Source organism: Arctopsyche grandis, chromosome 1 (genome assembly GCF_051622035.1).
Source record: "Arctopsyche grandis isolate Sample6627 chromosome 1, ASM5162203v2, whole genome shotgun sequence".
Classification (NCBI taxonomy): Eukaryota; Metazoa; Arthropoda; class Insecta; order Trichoptera; family Hydropsychidae; genus Arctopsyche; species Arctopsyche grandis.
This window is the reverse complement of record NC_135355.1, coordinates 12,387,596-12,410,535: the sequence shown is the minus strand read 5'-3', so window position 1 is coordinate 12,410,535 and position 22,940 is coordinate 12,387,596. Positions and strand designations below refer to the sequence as shown.

Genomic DNA, 22,940 nt, shown 5'->3' with positions numbered 1-22,940 from the left:
GCCATCCTCAAACTTATATAGATGTATGTGATATAGCTATGGGGGTCAGCGAGCAAAACAAACGTGGAAATAATCCAAAGGTTCCAGAAAAAAATCCTGAGAATTAAAATGGACGCCACCTGGTTTGTCCCGAACGTCATAATCCACTGGGATGCGAGAGTAGCAACGGTCATTGAAGAGTCAAGCTCTGCGGGCTCGAAATATAAAGAAAGGGTTAGGAACCACCCCACAGTCTGGCCAGGGAATTATTAAATAACAAGCCAATAAAAAGACTCAAGAGAGGTGATCCCTTGGACCTCTAACAGAGAGTGAATTGCCAATGGGCATTTCACCCACAAGCTAGGGAATAAGGAAGAAGAAATGCGCAGAATGTCCCGAGGAGGACATAGATAGCTGCATGTTAATTAGAAAAATAAAGTAAAAATGTTATATTATTGTAAGTATTCTAGATCCTTAACGGTGGTTAGCTACATAATAGAAAAGTAAAAAATACAGATATTTTGGTTATTTTTTTTTTTTGTATGCCTACATATTATATTAGCAATTAATAATCATGGTCATTAGCATCAGTCGCCATTCAGAGTAAAAACGTTTTGATATTGATGAAAGAGTTTTTACACGGTTGTTCTTTTTTAATTTAAAATATCATGTACATTTATTATAAAATATTTCTAAGATTTTTTTAGAATTGGAATGGAAATTTTAGAAAATATTTTATTAAGTAAATTTATAATTTATAACATATATACATATGTGGATTTCTTATGATGGTATGGAATTCAAACATTATTTACACGATACAGTGGGTATTTTTTTTTGATGATTTTTACTTTATCTACATACATATGTTTAATTCGGTTGTTTATTTTTGTAATACACTGTAATTAAATATTATCATCAAACGTTGCATTAAACTTACTGCAGTAATCTTTGTTTCCATCGTGGTTTTTTAGGATTATAATGTAAATTATGTTATATTATGCGAAAGGCGTATAATACATCTCGGTCTGCGTGCGTCTGACCTACAACCTCTTATGTACAAGCAGAAGAGAAACAAACGAAACCAACCTCGCCTTGACCCAGTTGTTTCGCTAAAGCCACTCAATAATACTCAGTATTATTATTACATACCTACTCCCTTTGTTCAATGGTAATTCCTCTCCTCTACTCTTTAGGACATAGCGCGGAAGTACATGAACAATAAGTGTGTCGTTTCAGGACACCGAGTTTATTTATTTGGGACCAGGGTTTCCAGACGTTCCTATTTGAGCGGTACTGTTCCGAGATCAACAGACAAATCCCGAGTCCCGCATTGCCTCTGAAAATCCCGACTTAAAATTTGTACACATATGTAGAAAAATGTACGTATATATGTACATACATAGTTAAAGAGGCTCGCTGAATTTTGAACAGAAATGATTCGACTTCAAAAGTAACAAATTTCAATCATAAGTTTTGTCCTTAAAACCAAACAAGAAAATCGAATTTTCGTCAATTGAAGAATTAAAAAAACAATTACTTGCGATATTGACCTTCTATTTTTATTAGTTATTTTTTTACTGAATATGATTAAAATAAATTAGAAAAAAAACAATGTATGAGAAATGGGTAAAAGTCAGAATTCTCGATAGAGCGGGCCCTCTAGGCTCGGAAGCGAGGCTCGGTCGACCCGCTCCTTCCTGTCATTGGTTGCTCTTTGCGAGTACTTTAGTATTGCCGTGCCCTGAATTAACTCGACTTTTACCTTAGGAAATACTCCGACATATACTGCCTGGTTCGCATTTAATTTCGGACGGTTTGGCAGCGTACGGAAATATTCCGCTGGCATTAATTTGTATGAAATTGTGGCCCACATCCTCTCAATTCCATATTCCAATGAAATTTGCGAAATAATATTTAGTCTAATGAGTGCAGCCCGGAGAAGGGAGAGAAACAATTTTGATAACGATAAAATTGTAATGAATTTAGAAAAATTGTATTGAGCAAAGATGGCGAACATATTTTGAAACAGTAATAGATTGGAAATAATAGCTACTTTTTTATATACGCATAATATATGTAACATGATTTTATTAAAATATGTATTTTTTTTTTTGATCAATGGAAATAGTGAATGTGTGACGGGACGGACACTCACTATTTCGATCGATCACAATAAAAATCTGTGATTTTGGAAATCTGGCAACCCTGTTTGGGATCGCTAATCAGTGATTTGTCCTTTTGCTGAATTTGTACTATATCTATGTGTATACACTTATGTACATATATGCATACATATATACATACCTACATATGGTCGCGTATAGTGCTTCCAATCCCGGAAGGTTACTTCAGCACCGGGATTGGGTACTGGGATCCCGGTGCTAGCACCGGGATTTCAAATGTATGAGAAAAAAAAGTTCAATTGCATGTTTTCATATTTCAAAAACGATCAATTGCATTTTGCAAACTCTCCCGATGTTTCACGCAAAAAATACTCCCATATTGGCGTACTAGTTTTGAGAGTTTGGCTACATTCTTTAAATTTTCGGTTCGCATCTATAAATTTCTAAGATTAAATAAAATACATCCGAAAATGTAATAAAATAAAGTAAAAAACATCGTTTTGATTCATTGATTTGTTTTTTACAAATAGTTGAAATAATCCACCCAATATAAAAAAAAAATTCGGATGTGACCAACCTACGACTTTATCAATGTATTTGAGGAATATAAGAAGTATAAAAAACAAAATTCGATAATCGAACATACATATGTATGTATTTACATACACGTTCACACATACCGGCTATGAGCATTTTCAATACAAATTGAACAAAAATGTAGGAAAACTTACACAGACTAAAGTTCTACTTCAGTCCGATTTGACGAGTGGTTTGGGAGATAATTTAAATCAAAAACTTAAAAAGAAAGAGAACACCTATAAGGGGAGGTACCATTTCCGGTCAACTTAAAAATTTGAAAAAAAATTAAGGTGTATAGATAAAAATTTCAGTAACCAATACTAAGTTTCAGTTAGATAGGACGAAGTGTTCAAAAAATCCCCAAAATACACTGACACACAATAAAAATACAGACACTCACACAGAAACACAGACACGCACGCATTTTTTCTAGATCACGAAAACGTGATCAATGGTCTATTCTGGGTTCGAATCAGTTAAAATATACTTCAAATATTGAACACAATATCTGCAACAAAATACAGGCTGTTCATACCATTTCGTGGAAACGGCAAGCCGACGTCGAAACGGGTGGAACACAAATGGACTATGACTGTCATTGCTCATCCCACCATTGTTCATTATATAATGTTGTCTTATATTTTTTCCATATTATTTTTGTAAAAATAATATTTTTAAAGAAATTTCTGCCAGCACCATAATCCCGGTATTCAGACTAGTTTCAGCACCGGGATTTACGGTGCCAGAAAACACCGGGATCCCGGGATTGGAAGCCTTAGTCGCGTAGCATCAATATATGATGCTTTGTGCTTATGAGAAAATTCTTCATGAAATATTATTTTGTTAGTATTTTTGAACTGTAATCCCTACAGTATGGATCGATTTGATCTCTGTGGATAAAAGCGGTAAGCGAAATCTATTAATTCACCACTGCGAACGTTATTCGTAAAAAATATTTTTGTACATTTATTTCAATCTGCTTACACAGACTGCCTACACCAACGACGATTAAATATGTATTATTTTAATTTCTTCAAAATAATTTGCATATTTCTTACATATATCAAAATACTTTCAAACCCAATAATTGTATCAATAAATTTATTATTAATATTAAGAAATATTTAATAAATGAGGTATATTTATGTGCGCATGTATGTATATATAATATCTATACATGACATACATATGTACCTGACATACGCCCAAATATTTATGTATATTTTTCCTGACAGGGCTTATTTATCCCAAGAACACGGCGAAACGCCGTTCCGGCACCATTTTCACGGTATTTTTAATATTTAAAAAACAATATAAGTGCGTACATAATCACAATCCACATTTATATAATTGGCCTAAATGATAAAATATGGTGTCCTTTGAATATGAATTTGTATATGTATGTATGCTCCGAATTCTATTTCTCCGTTTCTTCAAGTGAATGTGAACTTGAAGTAATCTATGTAATTACACTGAGCAACAAAAAATCACGTTTTTGAGTTACCAGAGCAGAGACTAACCAATATTTACTAAGTTTGACCCACTGAATTCGAATATGATAATGATTTTTGTTGTTTGTTGTGATCAGGCCTGTTGATTTTTCAATAAATAAATATTTATATAATATTTTTGAAATTTTATTTTACATTAGCTTTCAGTTGTATGTTATATTTGTAAGTTTATTTAACTTTAGATTTACATATATGTATCTAAAATAAAAAAATATATATGACAAATTTTGTTTATTTTTTTATGCACTTGGTAGCATAGGAAAACCAGCCTTAAATTTCATTTATTAAATCTTAAAATCTTAACAAAAATTGCGTGCCGGCACCTTTTTTTCTTTCAAAAAAACCCTGTTATATGTAAATATGTAATACGAGTATGAAGCGCTTTGTGTATTTCTGACAATTTGAAAAACTAACATTTCAATCTATTCTGACGATCCAACCTGTCGCAAACGACTACAGACTATTTATTTTATTTTATTTTGGAAATAGTGATATAACAGGGATCTTGTTTAATAAAATGTGTGCCTTTACTTCATATGTACCTCATATAATATGTATGTATGTATGTACATATGTATGTGTCATATTTTTCACCACACCTCTTAGTTTTAAATTAGAAAATAATTAATTTATGTAAATGTTATACATTTGAGGCGTTGACGAAATACGCCGAAAATGGGCTTTTGTGAAAGTCACTCAACGCCGAAGCGGAAATAATTTCAGTTCAAGTTCCGGTGGAGTTTTACGCGCCTGCCCGATGCCGCCATTCGGACTTCCGGCTCGAGCTTCGAACACGACAAACGCACGCACCTCACTCACTATTTCTTTACGTGACAATTGTATGTATGTATGTACCACATTAGGATTTTGGATTTACTTCAAAGTTTATAAACATACGGACTTCTGCCATACTGACCTTCTCTTTCCTCCCTTAGAAGTCTACTCGCCAACATTCTCACCTGTGTACATATACATATATGTATGTATGTATGTGACACGATAATTCTTTTTACGATGCTTTTCTCCGCTTATCATTTTTTTTTCGCTTTTTGCTTGTTCGTATGTTAGTGACGATAAATTTTGCCGTTTGGAAAGACCGCGTTATTGCGGTTCGATCCCCCGCGCGAATAATCCTCGAAGGAGCTGGGTAAATGGTGGGAATTAGTAACGTATTACACGTGCCTAATTCCTTTATCTAAAATGTATACATAATAAATCAGAAGTATTTTTGTATTGTATGTGGCGTAAATTTGAAAAAGTTTAACTATGTAGGTTTTATAATGTTTGAAATATTTCTTAAATATCGTATATAATAATTGTATAATGCGTGTGTATAAAGTGCTGTCCGTTACCCTCGTCTCCGTCTGACTTTCTCCCCTTGGAATCGTATATCGTGGAAAGAGACGCGGCATAGTGTGGGCTTTTCGCATGTCACTTCAGGCAGTGGGTATCGTATATAATAATTCTTTTGTTAACATATGTCGGCTGATCAAATGGCGGCTTCCATTGATCCAAATTGCGATTTTTTACCGAGTGCACAATTATGGCCACTAGTATACATACGTAAAAGTAGTGGCGTAACAAAGGAAGGGGGGAAGAGAGTATCGATGCCCCGGGCACACTAGCTTTGGGTGTGGAAGGGAAAATATTTTTTTATTTATTGTCTAGTAATATTAATGACATAATTAATATTTTCAATGATGTTCATATTCTTTTATTTGCAGATGACGTTAAAATTTTCAGTTCTATTAGTAATATTAATGATTGTTTGTCTCTGCAAAACAATTTAAACAATCTGCATGCATGGTGTGAAATTAACAGGCTTTTTTTTTAAATATTGATAAATGTAGTATTGTTAGATTCAGTAGAAAATCTACCAATTTTGTTTTTGACTATAAAATTAATAATGTTGTATTGTCGTCTAAATCCATTATTAAATACCTAGGCATATATTTCGATAAAAAACTTACATTTATTCCTCATATTGATTATGTCACTAAAAGTTCTTCAAAAATCCTAGGCTTTGTTATAAGAAATTAAATTAATTTTAACAATATTAACACAATTAAATTATTATTTTTCACATTGGTAAGGAATCGACTTGAATACAATTCGCCAATATGGTCCCCTAATTCACAGGTACATCGTAATTCCATTGAGAGGATTCAGAATAGATTCATTAGATTAGATAAACATTTTAGTAACCGATACTAAGTTCAATAGGTCATAGATACTAATTTCAATAGTCATAAAATCCCACAAACTCATTTTTTTAGATTATTCAAACGTGATTAGTGATCGATTCTAAGTTAGAATCAGTCAAAATCACCAGTTCGCATTTTCGCGTGATCACAAAACTTCTGTTGTTATTGCGTATGTACATATGAAGATAAAGTAAAAAAAAAAACAATTTAGTCGATTTGCAGAGGATGAGATAGCAATAGATCGACTGATGTGGCCAATTTAAATTAGTAACTATGCGGTATCTATTAAATTGTATGTACATATATCATGTTTATAGTAATTATATTAAGTTAATAGCACGAGTATATATGTATTTACATACATATTGTAATGCTGCAGTAAATATTCATATGTAATGCTGCAGTATGTATATATGTATACACACATATACAATTACATATAATACATATACGTTTGAAGTTTCAAAGTGGAATTTTGTCCGACCGATATAACCCCCTTGGGAAACAGTGAGTCGTAAAATTCTTTTTCCAAAAGAGACCGATAAATTTGGCGCGCAAAGTTAACCGATTCGGTTTAAGGGTTAAGTGCCGGCCTCCTGTTAAGGAAGTCGGCGTCTTCGGCCGGTGCAAAGTTCGATTGATTGCATCGTAAAAACCGATGCACATTTTTCTCGAATTCAGTATCCGGATCGACCTCGCACAGTGTTTAGTCGTTAAGTGAAAAGTCCTAGGTCGTTTGAAAGTTTCGCTGGACACTTTCCTAAAGCGAGTAGTTTTCGGAGATTTTATTTAGCGACTTACATATATTGTGACAATAAGATGTAAAACACATAAATCCGAAACTACGTTTTGATTAGAAGAGAGTGAAACTAACAAAACCGACAACTTTAGTGTTGCATCAATTTCATCATTTTTTAATTTAAATTTTTGGAACATATTTTTAGATTTATGTTTTTAAAATTTTATGTAGCTTAAATAAATTTTGGCCAAAATAGGATATTCGAAAATTGCAAGTCATAAGCACGGCTGATTAAATGGTATACACGTAGATATGTATGTACATACTAAAAACAATAAAAATCATAATATTATTTTTTATTGTTTTATTTTCTAGATCAGGGTTTCCCAAACTATGTTCCGCGGAACACCAGTATTCCGCTGAACTCGAATTTGGAAAGTTCGCGGAACACCAGTGTTTGGAACAACAATTTGGAAAGGTTTTATACACTGCAACACATTTAAAGATCTTCTACTTCATATTGAAAGGCGAATAATGATCAATCTCCACTGATGCTTAAATTCAATTTTAAAGTAGATGCATAACATGAAAACAACTATGTACATAACTTGAAAACAGCTCGTTCGCAATATTTTCCGAAAACTAGTAAGAACGATTCCTGGGTGCGGAATCCATTTTCAGCTGAACAGTTCAACCAGTAGACTTAAGCGCAAGTGACTGAAAATCTAATTGAATTAATTAGTGACTCTGACTTGAAACAAAAATACAAAGATTAGCCTTTAAATGATTTCTGGGTGAGTTTGTCAGAAGAGTACACCAATTTTCCAAAACAAGCTATTATTGTTTCACTTCCGTTTTCTACAACCTATTTATGCGAAGTGGGAAATAGTTTGGGAAACCCTGTTCTAGATCATGAAAACGTGATCAGTGATCGATTTCAGAATTGGAATTCGAATTTTCGCATGATCACAAAACTACATCCATTGTGACTACGTACATAGGTATCCATTGTGACTACGTACATAGATTAAGTAAAAATTATGACTGCTTTGGTTCCTAGTAATTAATAATAACTTTATAAATTTTATTATTTAATTTGAATTAAAATTTAAGTGGTATAATATTGTTGATTTTTAAGGGGGAGGTGTCCCTGTTTGAAATCCAATAAATAATCTATTTGTTATTTAATAACTAAAATAAAATAAAATGTATGTTGGTAGTCATCTTCATATATATGTACATACATACATATGTACATACAAACATACAACACACTTTTAGACGACGTCAAAGATCATTTTTCAAAAGTATGTATCTGTGAACGAACGTCCAAAATGTAAACATTCCCATATGTAGATAATCGTATATTGTACATATGTAAAATGATATTTTGATAAAATTAGGAAATAGGAGAAAATAGGAAAATCTTCAGAAATATCTATTAATTATTTGTTTTAATTAAAAAAACAAAAAATTAGCTGATTCTATCGCAGCGAAATTGATAATCGTATTCAATTACTCGCAACATAGGGAGCGTTAAAAAGACGCAATTTTTTTACAATAGTAATTTACGCCGGGGCAAATATCAATTTATCACTGTGATTGCGGCGATACGCTCAAAGAAGGGCAAAGAGGTTGAGTTTTGTAATGGAAGGAGGAGGAGGAGAAGGAGAAGGTGAGGTCGGAGAACACCTGCCCATTAACTATATTGCAATTCGCCTCGGTTGGCCACCTTTACGGTCTATTCTTGACCACGAAGACCTAATTTCCATGTTTCGTGTCCCAACACCATTTCGTTGCATCCGCAGTTTACCTACGTACGCCTTCTCGAACCGAGAATAGGTTCAACCTACTCGTATGTAGGATAGCGATCGGTTCCTCTACTATGTACATATGTATGTGTACCTACTTGTACCCATGTATCTATGTACATATATACCTCCGATCTGAATAATTCGAAATAGAAACGGTCGATAAGCTAATCACGACTCTTTTTGACTGCTCGGGGTGCTTCGAACTCCAAGTGGTGCAAACGCGATTGCAATTGTAATTACTCACCGGTTAGTGTTTACGTGTTTTAGATACTATCGCCCACTTGAAAGCTTTTGTTCGTGCTGATAGATTAAAAATAATCTTAGTCGGGTCATTGGGTCGGTGACTAAAAATATACGTATTTTCCTTTTCTTTGTTCTTTTCCAATTATAAAATTCTACTATTGGACACACCGTATTTCTTGATACTCTATCATAGTTTTACTATCGAAAAGGATCAGCGCTTTAGAATCTCGTGTTGAATTCTAAATTGAACCCAGATCAATCTGAGTGATGGATTTACTCAAATCCCTCTATGGAAACTATTCATATTCGGGCATATAAGTACATACATAGTAGATTTACGATTATACTTATACAAAATAGACGTAATACGTATAATAAAAGTCCCAGTATCAAATGGTTTAATTCAATCGGTTCGGTGATTAAAAGTCACTAAAACCTCGATCACGGAACATCCGGCACCCAAAAATTCCATCCATCGATAGCTACACACGCGAACTATCATACTAACGAGAACTCGAGTGCCGGATATTTCGCATTCGCGATTTTCGTGACAACGATTGTCGTATATGCGATCGCAATGTGCGAAATAATCCTTTCAACCATAGTCAATTTAAAATCGTGCCGTATTTATATTATTACAATGTTTAAAACTACTCATACAGGTATAATATGTACATATATGTTACAGTAATAGTGTAAAATCAGTTATCGAATCAGTATACACCAGTGGTTCTCAGGCGAAATTTAATCAAAAAAATTAAAGTTTCAAAAAAAATGGATCAATTTATTCATAAAATTTTATTCAAGAAATTTTAACATTTTGGTATCTATTTATTTAATAATAATGCAAATGGAAATTGCTCAATACTCCTTTCTTCCAATGCAAGCCGCATTGCTGCTTCTAAGTTTGCGTCTGTCAGCTGGTTTCTAAATTTGTTTTTAATAAAGTGCGTTACACTGAATGATCTGTCGCAATATACGGTAGTGGGAAAAATAGACAATATTAATAAAGCAATTGTTGCCAAATCTTTATATTGGTTTGTTTCATTGTCAACGTATATTTCCGACCGAAATTTTTGAACCGAAATATTATTAAAATGGTTAATAAGTTCTTGATCATGACTAATTTCTAATAATAAATATTTTACGTTAGCCCAGTTAATTAATCTCAATACTGAAAATGATTTTAATCTATTTTGTAGTACTATGAAATTTTCATTTGTCATCAAAATAAAAGGGGAAGATAGAAAAGAAACAGTTTTAAAAAAATTCAATTCTTCGAACCTTTTATCAAGTTCCAGATTCAGAGATTTAAGACACTATATCATTTTAAGTTTTAATTTTAATTTTGATCATCTTATCTATCAAATCACTAACAGAATATAAAATTGAAAAATTGCCATTTTCAACTTCTGTCACAAGGCTTTTCGCTATATTTTTTAGTTTGTCAATGATGAGCATGGTTTCTATTATTGTTAAGTTACTTTTTTGTAGTTTTTAAAATAAATATATATTTTTTTAAATATTAATATTATTTACTATTAAGTCGCTGGTGGCCGCAGTAAAATCCACTAGTGGCCGCATGCGGCCACCGTGGCCGCACTTGAGAACCACTGGTATACACTGACTAGTAAGTGTCGTCATCAAAATCACCAAGTAACAGTATTCACGGGATTAACACGTTTAATTAACACGTTTTAGTAGTAAATTCATACACTAGATATCCCTACGTAGTAAATGTTTACGAAAGCAATAACAAGTTGAGATTCTTAACAAGTACATATGTATGTATATGTACATACATAGTCGGACTATGACAGATTTAACTAACAACTGAAAGAATGCGACATTATATCGAAGAACATATTATTAATGAACAAAGTAAAATGTAATCTAACCTAACCTAACCTAAAGTCGAAGGTTATACGGATGTACGTAATTGTAAAACTTCTTACAAAGGAATTAACCTTGTTAATTATTATCTATTTCGTATCAATTCAACAACAAATTAGTTATTCGAACACAACCAGTTATATTTATGACTATGAGCATAAGATTCATTGGAAGAGCAACGTCAAACTTTGGTCAGGTGTCAAACCACTCAAATTACATTCGTTAGCAGATTTACTAATGCACAGCAGCAAGTGCATGAATTTGCGCGTCACTGTATACTTTATCTAGTAAGAGTGTCTGCGGAATATAGTGTCGTAAGCTTAGATAAAAACCAAAGCTAGTGTACACACTACTTGTCAATGTATACTGATTCGAGATTTGACGCTCTTACTGTAACATAGACATTATTTAGTATTCAAAATGAAGAAATGTGTTTATTTGATGTTAATTTGGTATCTTTCAGTGTATGAAATAGAAATATGACTACATATGGTACAGTAAATATAAAGAGTAGGTATCAAAATTAAACGAACTGCTAATACCTATGTCTTTCAAACAAAAAGCCATGCATGTAGTGCTATACATATGTACACACATTGTACATACATATGCATATTGAGAGATGTTGCCTTCAAACATGTCAGTATCGTGTTACGATTGACATGGGCATACACACACACACACACACACACACACACACACACACACACGCGCTCTCATTCAAGAAGACATAGCAGCTGGTGGCATTCACCAAGAAAGTTTTAGCAAAAGGACACGCGACATATTGCTTCGGGACGTATAAACTAGAGCAGGGTTCCCCAACCTCTTTGGGCTGGTTCAGAATTTCAAACTGTTTGGGCCGGATGAAAAAAATTTTTCATTGAAATTATTCAGTTTGAACAAATTTGTAAATGTGTAATAATTTCGCATACTTAATGTCTATTAGGGTACATCGAAAACATCTTATTTTGGAATTTGGAAACAGCTTAAGTTGGAAAAAACGTTCTGTATCATGGTAAATCCGTAAAAAAAATGTAAAAATTATTTGCGCTGCCGCCGCCAGCCAGTCCATTTAAGTTTGTGAAAATCGTGAATCGTGAAAACCGATTTTTGAAGGTTTTTTTCTAATTTATGCACCGCTTTGTTATTTTTTTTTTCATCATATAAACGGGGTAATTTCACATTAAAAAAATCTTATGTGGGATGTTTTTTCACATTGCTAAGGTATGAAAAAAATGTGAAAATTTGTTGCGCGTACTTTAAATACCAGTATCGGCACGTCTCCAGTACAATACCATTTTTTTAAACATCGTTTCTCACTTTTGATATTTACTGAATATAATGTTTTATTATAATAATTTTGTATTGGAAAATACGGGTCTAATATACAATCATACTGTAACGTTACATAGAGAGACGCCCTGTAGACCGGTGACGTCATGGTGACGCCGACCAATGGTGGAGTCGGGCGTTGCGGCCAATGGCTGCACCAGACTCCTTGACCAATGATAATACGTGTATGCGCTGAGCGCTCTATGATATAAGAATGGTACGCTCTCGATCGGGGGCATTCGGATCCTGACCTCCACCGGACGAGCAGCAATAAAGAGTTGGAACCTGCCTGCGTGTTTTCTTGTACCTCGACCTGACTCCACTTACCTTTGAATACTCTTCAATACTAATAATATTAATGGAACGTATGCGTAGATTTTATGAATTGCGATGTTTGCACTTGTTTTGAAGAACTAATTTTTTTTTCATTTAAAAAAAAATGATTTTCCGATAAGTCAAAAAATTCTTGATGCTTGTCGGTTAAACGAGATTGATAAATAATTTTAATAAACTTCATTTTAGAAAACGTGTGTTCGCATACGTACGTGCTACCAAAAATTGATATACATAAGTTTTCAAGCAAATGCAATGTTTTTATTTATGAATAGATAATCTGACTACAATATAGCGTAAAATTTAATTTCAGTTTCATTTTTAAATAACGATTTCAAACCATCCTTCACTTGAAGATCGATGAATTCTAATTGAAAATAATATTCGTGAACATCGTCGATATCAATGTCAAATAAATTTTTGGGAAAAAAAAACTCTCATAAGGCCTGTCGCACACACGGCCACTCGCCACCGCCACCGGTGGCAGGCCACAAGCTGCGGAATGCATTAATCATAGAGTTTGTATGGGACGCGCGCAAACACAACCACGCGGTACTCGCCACTCGATTCACGCTGCGGAAAGCATTTCTCATAGAGTTTATATGGGATGCCCGCACACACAACCACCGGTGGCGGCCACCAGTGGCGAACAAAAGTGGCCGTGTTTGCGACAGGCCTAAGTGTTCACGTGCAAAAGATCAACTATGCCATTTTTACTAAAATATTTTTTTTTATTGCTTAAGTGAATCTCAAACATCATTTAGAATTGCCTCAAAAAATTTGAATTTAGATACTGAAACTCTAAAAGCCATTTTTTCACCCAAAATCGTGAATCGTATTTTGAAAATATTTTTCTCACATAAAATTTCACGAGCTGGTCAAATAGGCCGAAAGCCAAATGAAAAATGTTCACGGGCCGTAGGTTGGGAACCCCAAGACTAGAGGGCAACTTTGTTGTGTAAACTTAATAAAAAGTTTTAGGACGGGACAACTTTGCAAATTGTGAAGTTTACACGCGATTATATAATATTTTACGTGCGAGAATCTACGTATATACATTTGTATGTACATACCTACATACTACGGTTTATACAAAGATCGACTTTAGAAAAACCGGTTGTCGGCTTTAGATATTTTAATAAAACCGGTTTTCGGTTTTTCACTAATATTTATTTAAAAAAATCCAAACACCGTCAAACTTGACAACATCTAATAGACGCCATATGTAAAATAAATATTCTTAAGGGTAAAATATGTCTACATAGATTAGCAGAATTAAATAAAACAGCTTCTTTCAGCGGGGTTTTTAAAAACCGACAATCTCTAAAACCTATCACAAATATAATAAATACATTTATAGGTACATTAGCTCAAAGGTAAAGGATTAACATATGTCTTTACCTAGTAGATGTTTAGTTTTGAGGACTCTAGGCGGACTTCTATACTCTCCCGTAGATGTCAGACTTCCAGTGATGCTCGGCAGGCGAATGTCCAAGTGTGATCCTTTTTCCGTAACTATCTTATTGTTCATTGCGTATAGTTTCGTTGTTATATCTCGAGCTATTAGCGTGGTTACCACTGTTGCCAAATAAGTCTCTTTGACGAATAAATATTCTAGTGAGGTGCGTTGCCAATATAAATAGCGACAAGAGCTAGCCGCTACAATTGATACCTAGAAACAATAAATCGAATTAATATTTATATTTTCTACCTTTCTTCGAGACTAAGCTACACTTGAGTCAAAATGTGTATATAGGAAATCATTCGGTTTCGTGATAATAGGGTAAAACATTCATCTGCCTACGTTCTTTCTCCGTGAACGAATTCCACTCGTTCACCCTACCCTTTTTAAATCCCATTTTCAGTCTTTTTCCGGTCGCAGAGGACCTCATCTCTCGTAGTTTTCGCCTCTTTATCATTGTAAACGCAAAATGACAAAGCATTTTTACGTTGCTTTACTACTACGGCATCGTCACAAGTGAATGAGTGAACTAAAAATATACATATGAGAGATAATGAGAACTAGTGCTTCCAATCCCGGAAGGTTTCTTCAGCACCGGGATTGCGGTGCTGGGAATTTCCGATCCCGGGATCCCGGTGCTAGCACCGGGATTTCGAATGTATAAGAGAAAAAAAGTTCAATTGCATTTTTTGTTCAATTGCACGAAATTTTAAATGTTTTTGTTTCCATTGTAAAGGTGACGTAAATCGTAGTGTAACGAAATTTTAAATGTTTTTGTTTCCGTTGTCAAGGTGACTTAAATTGAAGTTTAACGAAAGTTTAATATAACTGTTTCCATTGTAAAGGTGACGCAAATCGTAGTGTAACGAAATTTTAAATGTTTTTGTTTCCATTGTAAAGGTGACGTAAATTGAAGTATAACGAAAGTTTAATGTAATTGTTTCCATTGTAAAGGTGACGTTAATCTATGTAACTGTAACAGAATTTAAATTGTAAAGGTAACGTTAATGTAACGGTAATAGAATTTAAATGTAATTGTTTCCATTGTAACGGCGCGTTAATGTATTCAATGTAAAGATAACGGCTGTAATTGTAAATGTAACAGTGACTGATATCGGAGATAAATGTAACTGCCACTGTAGATTTATCAGTTAAAATTTGTCGGTCAATCGGGACGATTTGATCTAAGAGGGAGGCAATGTTACGTACACCGCGGATTAAGCGAATAGAATCCCAGAGACTGTGTGACCGTTCAAGGATTATCTGGTAACGGATTAACTAAGTGCTTGCACTTAGAGGCGATAGCATACCGTGCGACCGGGATAATTGGTTTCAAGGATGATATCTAGACTCTAAGTGCATATAGGCTAAACAATGACCGTTATTAATCCCTTCGCAGAACTGACCCATACCGTGGGAAGACATATCCGAATACGTGACTATACAATAGGTAAACAGATTAGACGTCCTGAGAGAACTACCCCTTATAAGGCGGTACGTAGGCGATATTATGTCATTCTGGACTGAGCACTTCCAGTGTGTGTATCTCCTTAATCATCAATAAATGCTGTGAAGGCCTTTTACTTGGATCCTCCACCCACCCCTACGCAACAATATGTTTAGGGCGTGGAAAGAATCGTTGTCACAACATTTTTGACATTTCTAAGAAGAAAAAATCCCGCTTCCGGTTTATTATATTTAGTGATTTTTTTTTATTTTCATCACATTGATACAAAAATTATACTTGAATTTTTACGTGAAGAGCACACATGTTAAACCAATACTAAGTTTCAGTTCAATAGGACGAACAGTATTCAAAAAATCCCCAAAATACACTGACACTCAATAAACATACAGACACTCACACAGAAACACAGACACACACAAATTTTTTCTAGATCACGAAAACGTGATCAGTGTTCGATTCTGAGTTCGAATTAGTTAAAATATGCTTCAAATATCATTGCGGTTGAGCACAATATCTGCGACACAATACAGGTCGTTCATACCATTTCGTGGAAACGGCAAGCCGCTGTCGAAACGGGTGGCAAACAAATGGACTATGACTGTCATTGCTCATCCCACCATTGTTCATTATATAATGTTGTTTTATGTTTTTTTTCCATATTATTTTTGTAAAAATAATATTTTTAAAGAAATTTCTGCCAGCACCGTAATCCCGGTATTCAGACTGGTTTCAGCACCGGGATTCACGGTACCAGAAAACACCGGGATCCCGGTGCCCGGGAACCCGGGATTAGAAACCTTAATGAGAACCTATAAAGCAAATTTCATAAAATGTAGAGTGAAGAAAAGAAATAGTTATAGGCGTTCAAGCAATTAAAGCTGGATGACGGCAAAAAGGGATATTCACCAAGAAAACACCGAGGCGAGCGCAGTGGGCGATCAATGCCACTGAACATTTAGGGCGATTAACGTCAGGAAGAATGTCGGCGGGCAGATTACAAACGCGTCTTACACGATATATTTGCACCATCATAATGGCGGAGGCTCCATTTACTTATATTGATGACCAAAATGAGCAATATGGCAAAATATGAAAACGATCTGATAAGGGGCAAACTTTTTCCTGAGTTACTATGTAACTCGTTAATGGGCCGCCCAATATTATTTTCTCGGTTCATACTTCATACATCATTGACACTTTCTTTCAGTTAAATATATAATATGTATGATATCGCTGAATTATATTTTGGACGCAACAAATATTTATCTCGAAAATCAATTTATCACGCTCGAATCAACGGTTTGACAATGAGAAATCTTCGCTAGGCTTACTTTAATTAGTTTCAATTTCGAGAGTTCTTGTCTGTGTTTTCAGATTTTAGCAAAAGTTAGCTTGAAGATTTCCAGCAATGATTTTGAAAAAAAAAGAGGAAGCAATTATTAGTACTCTTTTGTTTATGTAATAGGTTTGCCAACTGGGAAGTAAAAAAAATATATTTTATATAATATTATTTCATTAATATTATTGTAATACTTTATTAAAAAAACCACAATAAAGTTTCAATCTAAGATTAAGCTTAATATTATTCACTAAAATTTGGCATAATAATACTGAACAGCGGTCGCCAGTTTACCGAACCTCACGTATGTACCACTAAATTCACAATTTTAAATCCCGTGAACAACTTGTACATTTGAATTTCGAAAAATATACATATGTATATATTTTTACTTTATCTATGTACGTAGTAACAATAGATTAAGTTTTTTGATCATGCGAACATTCGAGATTTTGCCTGTTTCGAGCACAGAATCTTTTTTTTTCTAGATCATGTTTTTGTGATCTAGAAAAAAATGTGTGTGTGTATTTTGAGAATTTTTTGAACACCGTTGTTAGTCCTATCGAACTGAAACTTAGTATCGGTTTCTAAAATGGTAATCGATATGATGTAAATATTTTTCAAATTTTTAATTTTATCGGTAATGGTACCTCCCCTTATAGGTGTCCTCTTTTTTTTAAGTTTTTTGATTCAATTATCTACCAAACTACTCAACGGATCAGACTGAAATTTTTTACATGTAATAGAATAAATAATAAATTTTATTCATTTATATGTTTTCAATACTTTTACCTTAACCACAACTGTAGTACTTTTATTCTAGAGCAGTGTTTCTCAACCAGGATCCACATGGTCCCCTTGGGAGGCTCAGACCCTCTCAAGGGAGGCATAAACCAAAATTCTACTTTTGGGGAAGTATAAACCAAAATTCTACTTTTGGGGAGGCATGACGAGCTCTAGGGGAGGCACAGTCAGAATGAAACTATAATTTTTATTTATATTATTTTAATAGTATTTTCATTAAGAGCTTAAGTGCTTTATTTGTCATCAAACTAAATATTCGTTTGCATTTCGGAAAATATACTATTTGGTGCAACCGATGGGGCTGCTTCAATGGTTGGCAAATATCGAGGATTTATCATATCTGAAAAAAGATGTACCAATTTTTTTTAAATAAGGTTGGGAAGGCGTTTACATGGATCTCATTTAATAAAAACAATAAATTTCATTAAATCAAGTCCGCTTCAAGATCACCTTTTTCGACAAATATGTGAGGAAAACGAGGAGGATTTTGAGCGCCTTCTTTTACACACAAAAGTTCGTTGATTATACCTATACACAGTGCCGGCCTTACACCCAATGGCGCCCTCGGGCAATTTTTTCTAAACACCCTTAGAAAAAAATTTCGCCTTTGGCGCTCTAATCTAAAATTTTGTATGGCTTTTGGCGCTCTAATTTTAAAATTTAAAGTGCCTTTGACGCATCGAGCGGTGCCCTAACTTTGGCGCCTTCGGGCACCGCCCGACCCAGCCCCCTCCTAAAACCGGCACTGTATGTACATAGAAGGGTAATTGTCTTAATCATGTTGTTTATACATACTTTGGAATAGTATTGTGTCATTTATGAGTGACAACCGATTTAGGGAAGAGATGGTTGGTGCAAAATGCGATATATTTTATTTATCAGAAATATTATACATATATATTTTATTTTATTTTTGAATTTAATTTTTAAACAAACAATTAAAAGGAAAATGTTGTAGTCTGATAACGTGTAAAAATGTAATTATTGCTTTTCTTGGAATACGTGAGTTAACACAATTTCCATCATTAGCTACTAGTTCTAATGATGATCTTATACATATGTATGTATGTATGTATATGTATGTGCCCACAATTACGAAAGTGATTTAATAATTATTTTTTTTTATCAATTAAATATTACAATATAACCGATATTATATAATAAGATCGACTTTAATTTTTTATTCCTGACAGAAAACTCTCACAATCATGGGCACATTGTATGTACATATATTGAACATTTGCAGCAGCTTCATGAGGATATGCAAGTTAGATTTAATGATATTATAAATCTAAATATTCCAGATTGGGTGATTAATCCATTTAATATATTTAATCTAATCTATAATTTGGAAAGAGACTTTGTATGTAAATATCCTTGGTCGTCGTCGTCGTCGTCGTCCGTAGATCGGTGACGTCATCGAACACGTGATTCGATTTTTTTTTTTTTTTCGATTCATGGGCGCCGATTTGTTTTTTTCGATTCAATGGATTCACCCCCGCGGGGGCGCAAAGCGAGTAGTTTCATGGGGCCCCGCCAGGGGCGCCACAAGGGGCGCAGCCCCGTGGGGCTCAAAAGGGGGCGCCACAAGGGGCGCAGCCCCATGGGGCTCAAAAGGGGGTGCCACAAGGGGCGCAGCCCCGTGAAGCCCCGAAGGGGGCGCGGGGGGCCCAGCCCCATGGGGCTCAAAAGGGGGCGCCACAAGGGGCGCAGCCCCGTGGGGCACCGAAGGGGGCGCGGGGGGCCCAGCCTCATGGGGCGCAGCCCCATGGGGCTCAAAAGGGGGCGCCACAAGGGGCGCAGCCCCGTGGGGCCCCGAAGGGGGCCCGGGGGGCCCAGCCTCATGGGGCGCAGCCCCATGGGGCTCAAAAGGGGGCGCCACAAGGGGCGCAGCCCCGTGGGGCCCCGAAGGGGGCCCGGGGGGCCCAGCCTCATGGGGCGCAGCCCCATGGGGCTCAAAAGGGGGCGCCACAAGGGGCACAGCCCCGTGGGGCCCCGAAGGGGGCCCGGGAGGCCCAGCCTCATGGGGCGCAGCCCCATGGGGCTCAAAAGGGGGCGCCACAAGGGGCGCAGCCCCGTGGGGCCCCGAAGGGGGCCCGGGGGGCCCAGCCTCATGGGGCGCAGCTCCATGGGGCTCAAAAGGGGGCGCCACAAGGGGCGCAGCCCCGTGGGGCCCCAGCCTCATGGGGCGCAAGCCCTAATAGGCATTAACTAAGGGGGGCGAAGCCCTAGACGGCAATTAATCATGGGGGCGCGGAGGGGCGAAGCCCTAAAAGGCAACTGATCATGGGGGCGAAGCCTTAGACGGCATTTAATCATGGGGGCGCGGAGGGGCGAAGCCCTAAAAGGCATTAACTAAGGGGGGCGAAGCCCTAAACGGCAATTAATCTTGGGGGCGCGGGGGGCGAAGCCCTAAAAGGCAACTGATCATGGGGGCGAAGCCTTAGACGGCATTTAATCATGGGGGCGCGGAGGGGCGAAGCCCTAAAAGGCATTAACTAAGGGGGGCGAAGCCCTAGACGGCAATTTATCATGGGGGCGCGGAGGGGCGAAGCCCTAAAAGGCAACTGATCATGGGGGCGAAGCCTTAGACGGCATTTAATCATGGGGGCGCGGAGGGGCGAAGCCCTAAAAGGCATTAACTAAGGGGGGCGAAGCCCTAAACGGCAATTAATCTTGGGGGCGCGGGGGGCGAAGCCCTAAAAGGCATTAACTAAGGGGGGCGAAGCCCTAGACGGCAATTAATCATGGGGGCGCGGAGGGGCGAAGCCCTAAAAGGCAACTGATCATGGGGGCGAAGCCTTAGACGGCATTTAATCATGGGGGTGCGGAGGGGCGAAGCCCTAAAAGGCATTAACTAAGGGGGGCGAAGTCCGAAACGGCAATTAATCTTGGGGGCGCGGGGGGCGAAGCCCTAAAAGGCATTAACTAAGGGGGGCGAAGCCCTAGACGGCTTTGAATCATGGGGGCGCGGAGGGGCGAAGCCCTAAAAGGCAACTGATCATGGGGGCGAAGCCCTAAACGGCAATTGCTCATGGGGCGTGGAGGGGCGAAGCCCTAGAAGGCAAAGGCTCAGGGGGGTGCCGAGGGCGAAGCCCTAGAAGGCAAAAAAAAAAATGATTTTTTTTTTGATTTTTTTAAATTTTTTTTTGATTTTTTTTTTATTTTTTTTTTGATTTTTTTTTTTGATTTTTTTTTAATTTTTTTTTTAATTTTTTTTTTTAATTTTTTAATTTTTTTTTTTTTTTTAATTAAATTAGCTTAGTCATGTTTAAGCGGTTTATATTATAAACACTGAGCGAAGCCGGGTAATACAGCTAGTATATTATATTTCTGAAAAATCTAATCTATAATTTGGAAAGAGACTTTGTATGTATGTAAATATCCTTGGTCGTCGTCGTCGTTTTCGTCGTCGTCGTCTTCGTCCGTAGATCGGTGACGTCATCGAACACGTGATTCGATTTTTTTTTTTTCGATCCATGGGCGCCGATTTGTTTTTTTCGTTTCAATGGATTCACCCCCGCGGGGGCGCAAAGCGAGTAGTTTCATGGGGCCCCGCCAGGGGCGCCACAAGGGGCGTAGCCCCGTGGGGCTCAAAAGGGGGCGCCACAAGGGGCGCAGCCCCGTGGGGCCCCGAAGGGGGCCCGGGGGGCCCAGCCTCATGGGGCGCAGCCCCATGGGGCTCAAAAGGGGGCGCCACAAGGGGCGCAGCCCCGTGGGGCCCCGAAGGGGGCCCGGGGGGCCCAGCCTCATGGGGCGCAGCCCCATGGGGCTCAAAAGGGGGCGCCACAAGGGGCGCAGCCCCGTGGGGCCCCGAAGGGGGCCCGGGGGGCCCAGCCTCATGGGGCGCAGCCCCATGGGGCTCAAAAGGGGGCGCCACAAGGGGCGCAGCCCCGTGGGGCCCCGAAGGGGGCCCGGGGGGCCCAGCCTCATGGGGCGCAGCCCCATGGGGCTCAAAAGGGGGCGCCACAAGGGGCGCAGCCCCGTGGGGCCCCGAAGGGGGCCCGGGGGGCCCAGCCTCATGGGGCGCAAGCCCTAATAGGCATTAACTAAGGGGGGCGAAGCCCTAGACGGCAATTAATCATGGGGGCGCGGAGGGGCGAAGCCCTAAAAGGCAACTGATCATGGGGGCGAAGCCTTAGACGGCATTTAATCATGGGGGCGCGGAGGGGCGAAGCCCTAAAAGGCATTAACTAAGGGGGGCGAAGCCCTAAACGGCAATTAATCTTGGGGGCGCGGGGGGCGAAGCCCTAAAAGGCATTAACTAAGGGGGGCGAAGCCCTAAACGGCAATTAATCTTGGGGGCGCGGGGGGCGAAGCCCTAAAAGGCAACTGATCATGGGGGCGAAGCCTTAGACGGCAATTAATCATGGGGGCGCGGAGGGGCGAAGCCCTAAAAGGCATTAACTAAGGGGGGCGAAGCCCTAAACGGCAATTAATCTTGGGGTCGCGGGGGGCGAAGCCCTAAAAGGCATTAACTAAGGGGGGCGAAGCCCTAAACGGCAATTAATCTTGGGGGCGCGGGGGGCGAAGCCCTAAAAGGCATTAACTAAGGGGGGCGAAGCCCTAGACGGCATTTAATCATGGGGGTGCGGAGGGGCGAAGCCCTAAAAGGCATTAACTAAGGGGGGCGAAGCCCTAAACGGCAATTGATCTTTGGGGCGCGGGGGGCGAAGCCCTAAAAGGCATGAACTTAGGGGGGCGAAGCCCTAGACGGCTTTTAATCATGGGGGCGCGGAGGGGCGAAGCCCTAAAAGGCAACTGATCATGGGGGCGAAGCCCTAAACGGCAATTGCTCATGGGGCGTGGAGGGGCGAAGCCCTAGAAGGCAAAGGCTCAGGGGGGCGCCGAGGGCGAAGCCCTAGAAGGCAAAAAAAAAATTTGATTTTTTTTTTTGATTTTTTAAAAAAAAATTTTTTATTTTTTTTTTATTTTTTTTTTATTTTTTTTTTGATTTTTTTTTTATTTTTTTTTTATTTTTTTTTTTGATTTTTTTTTTATTTTTTTTTTATTTTTTTTTTTAAATTTTTAAATTTTTTTTTAATTTTTTTTTTTTTTTAATTAAATTAGCTTAGTCATGTTTAAGCGGTTTATATTATAAACACTGAGCGAAG

General features: G+C 37.7%; 1 protein-coding gene across 2 annotated transcripts in view; it reads right to left on the bottom strand.

Annotated features, from left to right (window-relative positions):
• Nucleotides 1–22,940, bottom strand: part of LOC143912899 (popeye domain-containing protein 3-like) — a 51,550-nt gene that overhangs the window by 2,523 nt on the left and 26,087 nt on the right. The window contains exons 7-8 of one of the 2 annotated variants that reach the window (XM_077432359.1): nt 14,155–14,425; nt 13,914–14,083 (exon numbers count right to left, since the gene is read on the bottom strand). In XM_077432359.1, the coding sequence (XP_077288485.1) occupies nt 13,947–14,083; nt 14,155–14,425 (408 nt within the window). In that variant the 3' untranslated portion in view covers nt 13,914–13,946. Of the gene's footprint in view, nt 1–13,913; nt 14,084–14,154; nt 14,426–22,940 lie in introns of those variants that run through there. The other variant, XM_077432351.1, reaches the window with a different exon arrangement.